This window comes from Tripterygium wilfordii, chromosome 4 (genome assembly GCF_013401445.1).
Source record: "Tripterygium wilfordii isolate XIE 37 chromosome 4, ASM1340144v1, whole genome shotgun sequence".
In the NCBI taxonomy this organism is placed as follows: domain Eukaryota; kingdom Viridiplantae; phylum Streptophyta; class Magnoliopsida; order Celastrales; family Celastraceae; genus Tripterygium; species Tripterygium wilfordii.
This window is the reverse complement of record NC_052235.1, coordinates 12,425,464-12,441,423: the sequence shown is the minus strand read 5'-3', so window position 1 is coordinate 12,441,423 and position 15,960 is coordinate 12,425,464. Positions and strand designations below refer to the sequence as shown.

Here is a 15,960-nt window from a genome sequence, read left to right as displayed (position 1 = left end):
GGGGCAGTTTTTGGAAAACTGCCAGTTGAAAAATCGGCTGATAAAACTGGGGCAATTTTGGCAAATATGTGTGATCAGTTTGAAGACTTCCAAGTTGCTGTGGTGGAAGAGGAACAGAGTTCGGCTGCTAGACCTTGCTTTGTCATCTCGCGTCCTTCAAATTTCAAATTAAGCAACTGGACCAGTGTGGAGCTCCCAGTATCTCTCAAGAACTTGCAAGAGTAATCCCGAGTGCACTACCATCGTGGGCCCAGCTCACGGCCTTCGTTTGGGTCTTTTGTAATGAGCATGCTTTACTTTGCTTTCAATAAATCTTATAGTATGGCGATTGCATGTTCAATCTTTGTACATATTCCCTTTTCCATGAAATGAAAGTCTTTTGACAGTCATCCATATTCATGTTTCTCCATTTCCATTTAAGTTTTGTTCTCCATTCTCAAAACCATTTTTATTCATTTCTTTCACAGGATTGAAAATGATGATAACGAAGATGACGAACTTAATGAACCAGATTTTGATGCACCCATTAGCAATGTTGAATCTGACTATGAAATAGAGGAAGAAATTGAGATTTTACCTGAAATGTTAAGACAAGTCAATCAGGAAGAGAAACTAATAAAGCCGCACCAAGAGATAACTGAAGTTGTTAATTTGGGAACTGAAACGGAGAAAAAGGAGGTTAAGGTAGGAGCTGCCTTCGAAGGAGAAAATAAGAAGAAATTGATAGATTTGTTGCATAGTTACCAGGATGTCTTTGCATGGTCTTATCAAGACATGCCCGGTCTTGATACAAGTATTGTTGTTCACAAGTTACCATTGATTCCAGAATGTACCCCAGTGAAACAAAAGCTAAGGAGATTGAAAGCAGATATGCTTTTGAAGATAAGAGATGAAGTGAAGAAGCAGTTCGATGCTGGTTTTTTAGCAGTGGCTAGATACCCTGAATGGGTGGCAAATATTGTACCTGTTCCCAAGAAGGATGGTAAGGTTCGGATGTGTGTCGATTACAGAGATCTCAATCGTGCAAGCCCGAAGGATAATTTTCCTCTTCCCCATATCGATGTTTTGGTGGATAATACGGCTAGACATTCAACTTTCTCTTTCATGGATGGATTTTCGGGTTACAATCAGATCAAGATGGCACCAGAGGATCGTGAGAAAACAACTTTTATTACCCTATGTGGAACCTTTTGCTATAAAGTCATGCCGTTTGGTTTAAAGAATGCTGGTGCTACTTATCAACGAGCCATGGTCACTTTGTTTCATGACATGATGCATAGAGAAGTTGAAGTATATGTCGATGATATGATAGCAAAATCCAAAGAAGGTGAAGATCATATTGTGAATCTCCAGAAGTTGTTTGATCGATTAAGGAGGCATCAATTGAAGTTGAATCCAGCTAAGTGCACATTTGGGGCGACCTCGGGGAAGTTGTTAGGTTTTATTGTAAGCAGGAAAGGAATTGAGGTAGATCCTGATAAAGTGAAGGCGATCGTGGAGATGCCACCCCCTCGGACAGAAAAGGAAGTTAGGGGTTTCTTGGGAAGGTTAAATTACATTGCCAGATTCATTTCACAGTTGACAGCTACTTGTGAACCTATCTTTAAATTGTTGCGTAAGAGTAATTCTACTGAGTGGAACGAAGATTGTCAGATTGCATTCGAAAAGATCAAGCAATACTTGAAAAGTCCTCCAGTGTTGATGCCTCCTGTAGCTGGCAGGCCGCTTATTCTCTATTTGACTGTCTCGGATAGTTTGATGGGATGTGTGCTTGGACAGCATGATTCATCGGGAAGGATAGAGCATGCCATTTATTACTTAAGCAAGAAGTTTACTAGTTGTGAAGCAAATTATTCGATGTTGGAGAAAACTTGTTGTTCTTTGGTTTGGGCTGCACATCGGCTTAGACAATATATGCTTTATCATACTACATGGTTGATTTCTAGGATGGATCCTATCAAATACATTTTTGAGAAACCTTCTCTTTCAGGGAGGATAGCAAAATGGCAGATGTTGTTATCAGAATATGATATTTTGTATGTTACACAGAAGGCAATCAAAGGGAGTGCAATAGCAGATTATTTGGCAGATGGAGCAATTGATGATACTCAGTCTATGGATTTGAAGTTTCCAGATATTGATGTCATGACTGTGTCGATAGAAGAGGGGAATCAGAAGGATTTGGCAAAATGGACTATGTTGTTCGATGGGGCTTCTAATATCATGGGATGTGGAATTGGTGCAGTGTTAATATCACCCGATGAGAATATTATCCCGTTTACAGCTAAGTTGTATTTCGAATGTACTAACAATGTGGCTGAGTATGAAGCATGTACGATGGGAATTCAAGTTGCTATCGATATGGGGATTAGGAGGCTACAGGTCTATGGTGACTCACAGTTGGTGATTAGGCAATTGAATGATGAGTGGGAAACTAAAGATGACAAGCTCATTCCATATTACCAACATATCAAAAAGTTAGTTAAGTTTTTTGATTGGATTGAGTTTGATCATATCCCAAGAGAGGAGAATCAAATAGCGGATGCTTTGGCGACTTTGGCGGCAATGTTTGATGTAGACCCAAAAGGGGAAGTGCAGCTAATTAAAATTGAGAAACGAGAAGTTCGAGGTTACTGTTCAAATTTAGGGGGAGAGCCTGATGGTAAACCGTGGTATCATGATATCCAACAGTACATTGAAAAGAAAGCATATCCATCAGGGGCATCAGAGAATGATAAGCGTACCATCAGGAGACTGGCAGGATCTTTCTTCTTGAGTGGAAATGTTCTTTATAAAAGGAATGATGGGATAGTTTTCTTGCGTTGTGTTGATGTTGCTGAGGCTAAACAAATAATGGAGGAAATTCATGAAGGAATATGTGGGACTCATTCCAGTGGATATGCAATGGCGCGGAAGATTATACGTGCAGGGTATTATTGGTTAACCATGGAGAGGGATTGCATAAGTTATGCAAACAGATGCCACAAGTGTCAGATTTATGCAGACAGAACACATGTTCCAGTTAATCCATTGCATGTGTTGACATCGCCATGGCCTTTCTCAATGTGGGGATTAGATGTCATCGGTCCAATTGAGCCGAAGGCTTCTAATGGGCATCGGTTTATTCTGGTTGCTATCGATTATTTTACCAAATGGGTGGAGGCTGCTTCGTATTCTAATGTGACGAGTAGTGTGGTTGTTCGGTTCTTGAGAAAAGAGATTGTTTGTCGATATGGAGTCCCGGAAAGAATTATCACTGATAATGGCACGAATTTCAATAGCAAAATGGTGAAGGATTTTTGTGACCAGTTCAAAATTAGTCACCATAATTCGACTCCTTACCGTCCGAAGATGAATGGGGCTGTCGAAGCGGCGAATAAAAATATCAAGAAGATCATTGGGAAGATGACAGAGAATTACAAAGATTGGCATGAGAAGATCCCTTTTGCTCTATATGGTTATCGGACCTCAATACGGACATCTACCGGGGAGACGCCTTTCTCTTTAGTGTATGGCATGGAAGCGGTTTTGCCTATCGAAGTGGAGATTCCATCCCTTCGAGTAGTTCTGGAGGCAGGATTGGAAGAATCAGAATGGACTCGAATGCGTTATGAGCAGTTGAATTTGATTGAAGAACGAAGACTAAGAGCAATTTGTAAAGGGCAATTGTATCAAAGAAGATTGATGAAAGCACATAATAAGAAAGTTCGACCTCGCAGTTTCAGGGAAGGAGATTTAGTGTTGAAGATGATCTTGCCGCCTCAAAAGGATCACCGAGGGAAGTGGACACCGAATTATGAGGGACCATATGTGGTGAAGAAAGCCTTTGAAGGAGGGGCATTAATTTCGGCAAGAATGGATGGAGAAGAATTGCCTAATCCGGTGAATGCAGACGCCATCAAAAAGTATTACCCATAGCAAAAAAGAAAAAAAAAAAAAAAAAACTCGCTAGATTGAAAACCCAAAAGGGCAGTCTAGGCAAAAATTAGAGTTAAAAAAAAAAAAAAAAAAAAAAAAAACTCGCTAGATTGAAAACCCGAAAGGGCGATCTAGGCAAAAATTAGAGTTAAAAAGCTCGCTAGATTGAAAACCCGAAAGGGCGGTCTAGGCAAAAATTAGAGCCATAAAAATCCCGCTGGAGTGAAAACTCCTCGTGGGCGCTTCAGGCAAAAATTAAAAAAAAAGAGTCTCTACTATAGTAAAAACCCTTCATGGGAGCTTCAAATAATATTGAGATCAGAAAGGTGTGGTGACAGCAACTAAGGGGAATGAGACAGAGGCCTTTTTGAGGATTTGAGATGAATATAAGGAAATACAATGAATGGCAGATAGCGAGGCTGTATACAGGTGAATTGGTTATGTTCAGGGGTATGCATGATGAGTCTGTGAAGGAGAAGATTGATATGAAAGTAGTCAGATTCAATAATTGCAAAATGGGGACACACAAAACTGGGGCAGTTTTGTGCGGAATCAAAGTTATCTCATTTTATATCCTGTAAAAATTTCTGCTATTTCCTTTATTTCTAACCCTCTTGAATCATATATATACTGGATCAATCTCTCCTGTTATCTATCTATTCTAAATAAAACTCTCTGAGGTTATTCAGTTCATTTCCAAATTCCTTATTCATTGTTTGTGTTCTTCACGATTTTATTGCTTATATATCTTGCCTTCAGAAATCTCGTGTAGTACAAGCATTGCCATACTATTGAATTTATTTGACAGTTAAGTGAAGTAATGAAAAATCATGACAAGTGCATTAGGACATTGTTCTTAGCAGGAACCTGTGAGATTTTGGTGTTCTTGACTGTAAAGGAGCTAAAAGAAATTAATTGGCGTTAAAAGGCATAGTGGGGCCAGAGAGATTTTGGAGCCGGAGAGATTGTGCTTGGCGTTAAAGGTATGTCAGATTTGGTGAAAATCAGATGGAAGCTGTAAATCGATGGAAAGACCAGACAAAAAGAGAATGAAAGATACAAGAATAAGCCTAACATGGCAGATTGAAGATAGGATGGAATCAAAAGATGCAGTTTTCTCATGATGGATGATTGTAGGATGAAAGGGTGGAAATCAGATGTGAGCAGCAAATTGATGGAAAGACAAGACAAAACAACAATGAAAGATACAAGAATAAGTGTAACATGGTAGATTCAAGATGGGATGGAGGCAAAAGATGCAGTCTTCTCATGATGGGTGATTGCAGGATGATAGGGGTGATGGTACTTATGACAATTAACCAAAATCAAATTTTCAAAATGAGAAAAATAAAAGAAAATACAATTTTCTTCATGCATTCATACACTCATGGATATTTTCTTGCATAAATTCAAACAAACATTTGGCCAAGCCGGGAATGGCCTTGTGATCCCGTGCCCTTTATTTTTCTGCACAAACATTTGGCCAAGCCGGGAATGGCCTTGTGATCCCGTGCCCTTTATTTTTCTGCACAAACATTTGGCCAAGCAGGGAATGGCCTTGTGATCCCGTGCCCTTTATTTTTCTGCACCAATATTTGGCCAAGCCGGGAATGGCCTTGTGATCCCGTGCCCTTTATTTTTCTACACAAACATTTGGCCAAGCCGGGAATGGCCTTGTGATCCCGTGCCCTTTATTTTTCTGCACCAATATTTGGCCAAGCCGGGAATGGCCTTGTGATCCCGTGCCCTTTATTTTCTGCACAAACATTTGGCCAAGCCGGGAATGGCCTTGTGATCCCGTGCCCTTTATTTTCTTACACAAACAGTTGGCCAAGCCGGGAATGGCCACAGTGATCCCGCGCATTCCAGTTCCCGTACGAAACTCGGTTGACTACACCTTTGTTTGTCTTTTATTTCATAAAAGACATACAAAGGGGGGCAGCTGTAGTACCCGGTTTTCGTCCGGCCCAAAAAATAATAATATAGAAAAATAGAAAAAACTAAAATATAATAATAATAATAATTCAAAAGCCCGTTCTGGAGCCCACATGCTTACAAAAAAATCGAAGCCTATTTCTTGGACCCACAAACATGTAAAAAATCCTAAAGCCCATTTCTTGGGTCATAAGCCTATAAAAATTCAAACCCAAACCCAATACAACAAAACCCTAGAAAATATCTAAAAAATAGGAGAATTAAATAAATGATAAATAAAACCTTTAAAAAGGAAAGGTGGCACCTTTTAGGTTTTGGCAAAAAACATAGGAAAATACCAAAATATTAGTTTCTTAGGATTTCTAAGGAGAAAATAAATAGGGTTTGGGGGGACATTTTGGTAAAAGGATGAAATAGGGTTTTATAGGGATATGGTATAAAAGAAAGAGAGATTGTGGGAGAGACGCAGCCAACAAAAGGAGAGGGAGGCGCCGCACAAGAAGAAAAGGGGGAAAAAAGGAAAAAAAAGAAAAACAAAAAAAAGAGAGAAAAGAGTGTGAAAGCAGCCGCACAAGGAGACAAAAAAAAAAGGAGAAAATGGGTCTCTCGTGAGAGAAAGAATGGAGAGCCGCCGGAGAGCAAAAAAAAAAGAAGAAAAACAGAGGAGAGAAAGAAGGGAGAAGAACCAGCCACATAACTAGGAAAAGAGAAGGAGGACCAAAATCGCTGCACAAAGGAGAATCGGGGATAAAGAAGTCGCATCAACTTGGTTCTAGTCTCCAAGGGTAACGATTCCATTACACTCTAACTTGAATTTGGTTCTATTTCTTTGTTTTTGTTCCTTTGTTGCAATTTTTTGTATCTTTCGGGTTCTACTTTTGAGGGAGTATAGTCTACACAGGTCTCCCATTTCTAGTTCCATCTCCTCGATTTACTTCTCGGAAGCACATTCGATTTCGATTCTTATGGCTTGAATCTTGGTTTGTTCACCATATGGATAACTGATTTCGCACATCTGGTTTTCATATTTGATTCTTGTGGCTTTGGATACCCCTATTTGTATATGTATATAGGCTGAGTTTTGATGTTCATATATGTATATATGCCGGTTTATGCAAGTATACAGTGTGTGTGTATATATATATATATATATATAATATATATATATATATAAGGTATATGCAGTACAGTGTATATGTATATGGGGTGTGTATACATATATTGGTCTTTATATGTATATGTGTGTTTATATGCGCATGTATATGTATATACAGTGTGTGTATATATATGTATAGTGTATGTATATATAGGTGTGCAGTGTGTGTACATATATATGCAGTGGGCGTGTGTATATGTGTGCATTGTGTGTGTGTATATGTGTGTGGGTGTGTGCATATATATATAGTGCACGCATATATATATATACAGTGTGTATATATTCAGTATCTGTGTTTGTATGTATACATCTCGTTTTGTATATTTGTGTAGGTGTATTTGAATATATGTGTTTGTTTATATGTTTATGATGTATACGCAGTTAATTTGATAATGAATTTTTATGGCATTTGAGTACAACTTTAACCCTTTATGTTGTTTGTTTTTGAATGTGGATCGGGCTCGACTCTATTTGGGCCGAACTTGATGTCACTTGGGCCGGAATACATATTTGGAGAATGGATTGGGCTTAAGTAATGGACCGGGCTTAGTGGCCATATTTGTATTTGTATTAGTTATCATTTGTTATTTGTATATATTTTTATCTTATTTTTGTTTGGCATATATATCCTTGTAAATGTAAGTTATGTAATAGGATAGTGGAAAAATAATGAAAATAATGTAGAGTAGTGTAATTTATATTTATGCATATTTAAATTGATTAGTATGCATGTTAGGGGTTGTTAGTTTAGAATGCATGTTTAGGATGTATATTAGAATTTTATGCATAGATCGTTTTTCACAAATCCTCCAATTCAACAACCACATATTTACCAAATTTTCACATAAACAATTAATAGATACTTCATTGAAGTCAAATAGGAGGAGGACTTGATGACATTCAGCTCCTGCCTAGACTTTAATTGTGTTATCCTTATTTAAACAAACGTAAATGGTAATTTAATTTACTAGATACCTAAATTAAAGTTCATTAGGAGGAGGACTTGATGACATTCAGCTCCTGCCTAGGTTTTAATTATGTTATCTTTTCAAATTAAAGTGTCATTTGTATTTCTAAACACAATGATAAATTAATTTACTAGATACCTAAATTAAAGTTCATTAGGAGGAGGACTTGATGACATTCAGCTCCTGCCTAGGCTTTAATTATGTTATCTCTTCAAATTAAGGTATCATTTGTACTCTACAAATAATGGTGACTAAATTGAAGTTAATTAGGAGGAGGACTTGATGACATTCAGCTCCTGCCTATGCTTTAATTATGTTATCTTTTCAAATCAAAATATCATTTATATTGGACAAACAATTTTCAAGAAAAGCACACAGATCAATCTAGGTAACCTTTTAGGGAGTTGTGGGGTGCCTAACACCTTCCCCACACTCAATAGACCCCCTTACCTATTTTCTGGTTCGTAGACCATTTTTAGTGTCCAATTGCACTTAAATCAATTGGTGGCGACTCTAAATCATTTTTCATTCTTTCATCGCCGGTCCGCGTCGTGACCCCGGTTGCGACACGTAGGACAATTCAACATATATTATAAGCGTTTGAGAGTGATGTGAGGTGTGGTGAGATGCTGTGAGGTAAAAAGTTGTGGTGCTGTGAGGTGAGTTGGAATGCAAAAGCTGTTTGGCGTGTCACAAAAAACTGTGATGCTGTGAGGTGTGTTGCAACTGAACACAATTGCAACACACTGCCAAACTCATACACTGTCTCACCCAATTTATCTGCTAATACAATAACCCATATACGGGAGCCAACACAACAATTTTTTTTTTTTAAAAAAAAAACTCTCCACTCATCTCCTTCTCTGCCCCTCCCTCTATGCTCTCCACGAATCAACTCGTCTCCTCCGATCAATAAAGTTGGTTGAACCTTGGGCAAGATTTCTGGTAGAAATCGTAAGAAAGCCTTGATTCACTTGGAAATATAGAAGTGAAGCCTCTAGTCGCCATTGTCAGCTTTGACAATGAAAGTCTTGTCGATTCTAACAAGTTGTTTTGAGCTCAAGATGGAATCTTGTTAGACACTTTTTGCAAAATAACCTATTATTTCTAAGACTTAAAACAATCAAACCATTAACAATGCTCACACATGTAAATATGATCAAAGTAGAATTGAAATCATCTTACGAAACAATGATCGAGGCGAGGTATGCAACTCTGGCCTTAAAGCGATTTATTGCCTACCACAGGTGCTTGTAGTTGTTATGCAATATCACCTCCCAAGTCTACTCGACCACACACCAATGATAACACAAAACAATGATGTAACAGTGAATCAAGATTCTAAGTACCTCTTTGTCAAGAATAATATACTCAGACAAGGACAAGAAGGAGAGAACCATTTTGGAATTCTCTGAAAACTGTTTAGTTATAGTTTTCAAAACAGTTTTCCTTTTTTAAAATTCGTTTGGGTGAGTGTTTTTACAAAGTATTTTGTAAAATTGAAAACCTTTTTTGATTTTTAAAAATAAAAAAACCAAAACTAGATTTTGTTGTTTTGTAAAATCTTTTGTCAAATACCAGTGGCATTATTGTAAATAAGATGAACTTGTGGCTTTGTTATTCCCTTCTTCGTTTTGAACCGAAGTCGATCTTGAACTGCTATTTTTGACCTTCGTCGTCCTTGTCATAACAACTTCTGATCTTGAATTGGTGGTGCTTCTGATCTTGAAATCACAGCTTCCGATCTTAACAACTCCGTCAGTCTTAAATTGGTGGTGCTTCATGGGTCTTGAACTTCATCGGTTTGGGTATGTGGGTTCTTGAACGACTAGTTTGTCGAATGAGGTTTGGGTTTTGGGAGCGGCGGCTGAATCCTGATGAGTGTGAGCGTGGGTGTGGTTGAATTTGGAGTAGTGGGTCTAGGTCTGGGGCAGTGGGTTGCGGTTCAGTTTGGAGCAGAGTTTGAGAATGAGTGTGAGTGTGGATCTGAGTCTGGGTTTGGAGCAAAGTTTGTGATCGGCAGTGGTTCACTAGACGATGGTAATAGGAGAGTAGTTAGAGAATGGTTTGTCACGTACTATGCCAAATGAATTTTGTTTTCTGTTTTATTTCTTAAAGCTGTTTTCAAAATCTAAATTCAAAATCAATATTTGGAAATTAAAAAAACATAAACTTTCCAATCAGACTCTTAATTTCTTCCCTCTAATCATGGCCTTATATATAAAGTAAAAATGAAAATCAAAGTAATAATACAAAAATTAAATAAGAATTATTAGGTCAGTTGAGTTACATAGTTTGTAACATCACATTAAATACAAAAAAATGTTACAACCTTTGTAACATTAATACCAAATTCAATTTCCAATTCAAAATTTAAATTTCCAACAATCCCCCACATGAATGGAAATTGAATTAAACTGTGGAGTAGACATGAACACGGAGAGAGTAACGGTGAAAAGTCATTACATCGGGGTTAGGTCGCTTTTGGCTTTGAACCATCGCTAGTGAGATTTCTTGAACTAGTCAGCCTTTAGTGTAAACTAAGACAATAGGAATGGCACAGTTCCTTTTCGAAATCACGGTTCATTTTGACCCCAAACACATCCTGGTTTCAGTGAGTGCTTTAGAGAATTTTAGCCTTACAAAATTCTAATATAGGTGACATCTTATTAAGGGCATCCTGCTATACCCTACTTGAATTTCTCAAGTTGTAAGGATCATTAAAAACTTAGCTTATCCTGGTTCTCGTGGAAGATATCACTCTTTCATCATAAGAATGGACAGGAGTATTTTAACTCCATAGTGCTATAACTGAGTTAACACGTAATTTGGTTATCCCTCTGAACCTAGATCTTGGGATCTCCAGTCAACTAGGTAGGGTTGCCATCATTGTAACTCTTTCAAAATAGGCTTTAGCCTCATTCCCCTCAATGATTTCTCAAATTGCTCTTTAGGTATACCTTCTGTTAGTGGACCGATCTGACACGTTATCCTTTGATTTTATATAATCAATAGAGATAACCCCATTATTGAGTAATTGTCTCATGGTATTATGTATCCGATGTATGTGTCAAGATTTACCGTTATACATACTATTTTGCGTTTTTTCATTCGCAAATTATCTATTGCAATGCATGTATATCACCGGTACTATGGCTTCTCCAATGACAAAGACAAACCCACTTGTGGATGTTGACTTTCTTAGGTGAAGAAACCACCACCTTTTCTAGACACCCCACATACATGTAATTGTAGAGTGGTACTCAACCAATTCATAATTCATATGTTGTCTTATCCAAATTCTTGTGAGTTATTCCAATAGTATACAATTCACTGATAAAATAGCTTTCCCCACAAGTTATGAATTTATCAAATAATTCATAATTAAAAAGATATAATCATGCAATAGATTAGAAGAATAAGCAAATAAATAGAAATACTCACTTTATTCAATTTATTCAAAAGGGTTACAACTTAGTCCTTTTTGGATGGGGTACAATATTCATTATTTTTAGCCCCTCCCCACATAATCTCCATTCTTGAAGAGAACCAGCTTGTCGGATTCAAGTTGGAGATTCAAAGACCAACTTGAATCCATTCTTGGTAAGCATACTTCCAATGACCAGGGTCTTACGAATCCCAACAGCATGGACCACATTGGGCAAAGTCAGCTTCTTCCCTGATGTCATTTTCAAAATCACTTTTCTGTGGCCTCGGACCTTGCAAACTAATGAGTTCCCCATGAAAAGCTTTTCTCCTTCTTCAGATTCCACATAATCGGTGAAACTCTTCCTATCAAAGTAGATATGACAGGTGGCTCCAGTATCAATCCACCACTGCTTTGGTTTTTCTGCCAGATTGACCTCTGATGCCAAAATAACATACTCTTAACTCTTCATCAACATCCTCCACCACATTAGCTTGCTTTTTACCAAGATGGCAATCTTTGGCTCTATGTCCAGGCTTATTGTATATGAAGCAAGTTCCATCAAACTTCTTTTTCCCAATAGCAGCATTCCCATCTTTAGTATTTTTGGAAGGACTTGCTCCAGATTTCTTCCTCTTGTTGGACTTGTTTAGTTTAACCATATTAGCCTTGGCTTCTATTGAATCGATATTTATCCTCTTCTCCGATCCACGATTGTCCTCCTTAATCCTCGGTCAGACAATTAAATCTTCTTGACTCAACTCCTTTCGTTTATGCTTTAGATAATTTTTGAAGTCCTTCCACATAGGGGATAACTTCTCACTTAATGTAGCAACCTTAAAACCTCACTGAGTGTCATCCTTTCTATTTGAATTTCATGCAGAATCAACTGGAAATCTTTGACCTGGGTAATCACATATTTTGAATCCACCATCTTGAAGTCCAAGAATCTACCCACCATAAATTTCTTTATGTCGGTATCTTCAGTCTTGTACATCTTATCCAGAGATTCTCATAAAGCTTTGGCTGTCTTTAGAGGATTATACACATTATACAATTTGTCATTCAGCTCATAGAGGATGTAATTCTTGCACAGAAAATTCGAGTGCTTTCATGCTTCAACCGCAACAAGAATGATTGGATCATTCTCTCCTTCCTTAAGGACCAGGGCCTCCTGACCGGACCTCTATTTTGAGGTCCTAATACTATCTAATTAGGAGGTTCTAGTGTTTATAGTAATTCATTTGTGTTTAAATAAAGTAATTTTACCCTTATACATGTTTCCCGTTGGTTTTGCAGGAAATCGGGCTTAAATGACTGAATTGGGCACCTTTAGAGCTGAAAGAAGAAGCTGGGACTCAGCAGATGTCCGGACACCTGTCCGGACAGTGTGTCCGGACGCCTCAAGTGCCGTCCGGACACTTTCTTCACAAATTGAGACAGAGGCTTCAAAGTTGATGGACGCATGAAGTGTCCGGACACCCGTCCGGACACCCGTCCGGACACCTGTCCGGACACCACCGCGGAACTGCAACTTTTCTGCACAACATTTCAAGGGCATTTGGGGTAAATCATGTATATAACCAATGGGGAACGTTTGTATAAGGGCAGTTAGGTATTTTCAATGGTAAAAGGAGGAGAAAACCCTAAGATTTCTTCTTCCTTCACACAATTCATCTTCTCCAAGTTCTTGCCTCCATTGTTTTCTCTCTACTTCTCTCTCTAAGTTTTTCTTGGTTTTTCGTGATTTTGTTTGTAAACATTGATTTTCATCTATAAAATTGATGTTTATACCCATTATGATGAGTGGCTAAGTTCTCTTTCTAGTTTCTAGTCCCAAACGGTGGGTGCTTGGTTTCAATTACTCAAGGTATGTTCATGGAATTGTAGTTTTGATTTTGCTCTTTTAATTTCGTGGTTGTGTGATTGGATCTATGGAGATGACATATTTGATTGTATCTTTGGATTGTCTAGTCTAGGGATTGCATCTAATGTGTTTGATTGAGAATTGTTAAACCCATTGCATGATTTTCTTAATTAATTGAGTTTTCCATAGCATAGCTATTAATTATGTGTATTGATGATGGAGTTTTGGGTTAATTTAGGAATGTGCATGAGAGAGTTATGGTTAATTGATCTTTGAGTGTGAAACTAGGGTGTTAGCCAAGCCAAGCCCCAAAGGGGAACATTAATCCATAATATTAGGTGCTTATCCCTTTGCGTTCATCGTAGATTAAGAGACCCGATGGCCTACATGTATGAATTGAAGTCTTATATCCCAATTCTCTTTGCATATGCATGATTGATAGTATCACACAATGCATTGTGTATGGTTGTGTGTGTTTGCAATAATACCTTGAGTATGAGAACCGAGTAACCACCGGGACGGACTAGAGACTAGGTTTTTAATTAATTGTTTTAAATCCAATTTGTGCTTACTTTGATTCCAAAATCGCTCATGCTACCGAGTCATTCGGCCCATTTCTTTTACTTGCTTGTATTTGATATTCATTGTGTTTATTAGTGTTAGCTAGTCATTTGCATATCATTCACTTCAAATTTGCATTGCTTCCTCGTGGATCGATACCGGACTCACCGGTTTATTACTTGACGATACCCTACACTTGGGGTAAGTACACACACACACTTTGGTGTCGGTCAAGTTTTTGGCGCCGTTGCCGGGGAAGCGAGTGTCAAAGACGGAGCTGGGTGGCTTGTAGATGCTAGCTTTATGCTATTAAACGCCATCAAATAAGGAAGGAGCACGGTCACGCTTCAAGGGTAACTTCGTTCCTCCCTTTTACTTGCTTTCTAGTGTAGTTGATTTAGTGTAGTTGCTGCAAAGAGAAAAAAAAAAAATTGTGAGGAGAACTTGGCGGATGGGGCTAACTTAGATTCCTGTGGGCGATGGATGCCACCTTGTTTGCTGCTTGGTAGTGATACGTTGTTTGAGAGAGCTTTGCGCATTTTTCTTTCTATCACTACTTGCTACATCTTGGTGTGTAATTGTTCCTGAGGTTGATTGTCATTCTATTCCTATCTTTGCTCCTGTTCTTGCTTGACATTGTTCTTGGTTGTTTGTTGATTGAAAAATCTGGTGTTACTTGACTTGGTTGGTTGCCATCTTTCGTGTTATTTGATAGTTTTGTTTGCCATCATGTCTCATCTTAGAGATAGTGTTAGTGGGCATGGGTCTAATAGAGATGGGAGAGGTGGTGACATAAATGCGAGTGATGCGGGGAGTGTACGTGGGGGTGATATCAATCTTGATGCATTACGTCGTCTTTTACAACGTGTGAACATTGATGAATTGATGAATCCGGCGCAAGGGCAAGATGCCCAAAATGTGCCAAATGCCCAAAATGTGCCAAATGCCCAAAATTTACCAAATGTTCAAGTTGAGCATGCTTTGCAAAATGCACCTCAACCACTTCAACAAGACAATGCGGCACAAATTGCCCCACAAAATGTCTACCAACCTCCCAATATGCCTCCCGCATATCATATACCTCCCCCATACAATTATGTGCATCCCATGTATTATCCAATGCCACAAGTGCCACAATATGCTCCCTTCGGACAAAATTTACATGCACCTCCTCCTTTGGAGTACATTCATGCCCAAGAGCATCGCACTTTGAGGGAGCTCACGCATCCCGCAAGGCAAACTCAACCTTCTTGCATCATCATGCCACCGAACCAACAAAATGTGAGCCTTAAACCATCAATGTTCCAAATGATTCCCAAATTCCATGGAATGGAATCGGAACGACCATATTCACATGTGCGTGATTTTGAATCGGTGTGTACTACTTTTGGTGATGTTACATGCACACAAGAAATTTTGAGACTCAAACTTTTTCCATTCTCTTTGAAGGATCATGCAAAACAATGGTTTGAGAACTTGCGCCCCCAATCCATTGCGACTTGGGCGGCAATGCAAGAAGAATTTCTCAACAAATATTTTCCTTCCCACCGTACCATTTCTTATCAAACACAAATCATGAATTTTCATTGCAAAGAACATGAAACTTTCTTCCAAGCTTGGGAGAGGTTTAAGGATTTGTTGTTTATGTGTCCTCACCATGGATTTCAAAAATTTCAAATTGTGAATTTCTTCCACAAATCTTTGACTCCATCTTTGAAGAAATTGGTTTCCACTATGACTCAAGGTGACTTTTTGAATAGGGATGCCAATGAAGCATTTACTTTCTTTGATGGGTTGGCGGAGGAATCCCGATCTTGGGAAGCTCCTCCCCTAACCCGACATGATGTTGTGCCAAGCTCTAGTGGCAAGTTTGTGTTGAATGAAAATGATGATGTGCATGCTAAACTTGCTTTGTTGTCCAAGAAATTGGAGTCCTTAGAGTCACAAAAGGCCCCTATAAATGTGGTTGGTGTTGACGACCAAGTTGCTTGTACTTTGTGTGAAAGTAGGGATCATAGGACGGATGAGTGTAATGCCTTACCGGCTTGTAAGGAAGTCCTATTTGGGCAAGGTTACAATGGGAACAATTCTCAGAACTTTAGGAAGCCCTACCCTACCAATCACCAAG

General features: G+C 38.5%; 2 protein-coding genes and 1 pseudogene across 2 annotated transcripts; 1 reads left to right on the top strand and 2 right to left on the bottom strand.

Moving 5' to 3' along the window:
- Positions 1–564: 564 nt before the first annotated feature.
- LOC119996970 lies at positions 565–10,067 on the top strand (the record flags this gene model as incomplete). The annotated part of the gene is made up of 4 exons (XM_038843748.1): positions 565–3,906; positions 5,056–5,137; positions 9,623–9,793; positions 9,892–10,067. Coding segments are annotated over 4 exons (3,771 nt in total), but the record flags the coding sequence as incomplete, so codon positions are not given.
- A 1,473-nt stretch (positions 10,068–11,540) lies between these two features.
- Positions 11,541–12,401, bottom strand: LOC119996969. Its single transcript, XM_038843746.1, has 3 exons — positions 12,249–12,401; positions 11,910–12,126; positions 11,541–11,842 (listed from the first exon to the last, which is right to left on the bottom strand). Exons 1-3 carry the CDS (start codon positions 12,399–12,401, stop codon positions 11,541–11,543), a joined length of 672 nt encoding a protein of 223 aa, XP_038699674.1.
- Positions 12,402–15,396: 2,995 nt separating this feature from the next.
- Positions 15,397–15,496, bottom strand: LOC119998031 (annotated as a pseudogene).
- Positions 15,497–15,960: the final 464 nt, after the last annotated feature.

What these genes read in the sequence shown, in the direction of transcription:
- LOC119996969 (XM_038843746.1), bottom strand. Translation starts at nt 12,401, where the DNA reads ATGTACAAGACTGAAGATACCGACATAAAGAAATTTATGGTGGGTAGA. An exon ending in AAAGGATGACACTCAGTGAG is followed by an intron (nt 12,127 to 12,248) that starts GTTTTAAGGTTG and finishes CCGAGGATTAAG; the next exon opens with GAGGACAATCGTGGATCGGA. An exon ending in AGCCAAAGATTGCCATCTTG is followed by an intron (nt 11,843 to 11,909) that starts GTAAAAAGCAAG and finishes TTTTGGCATCAG; the next exon opens with AGGTCAATCTGGCAGAAAAA.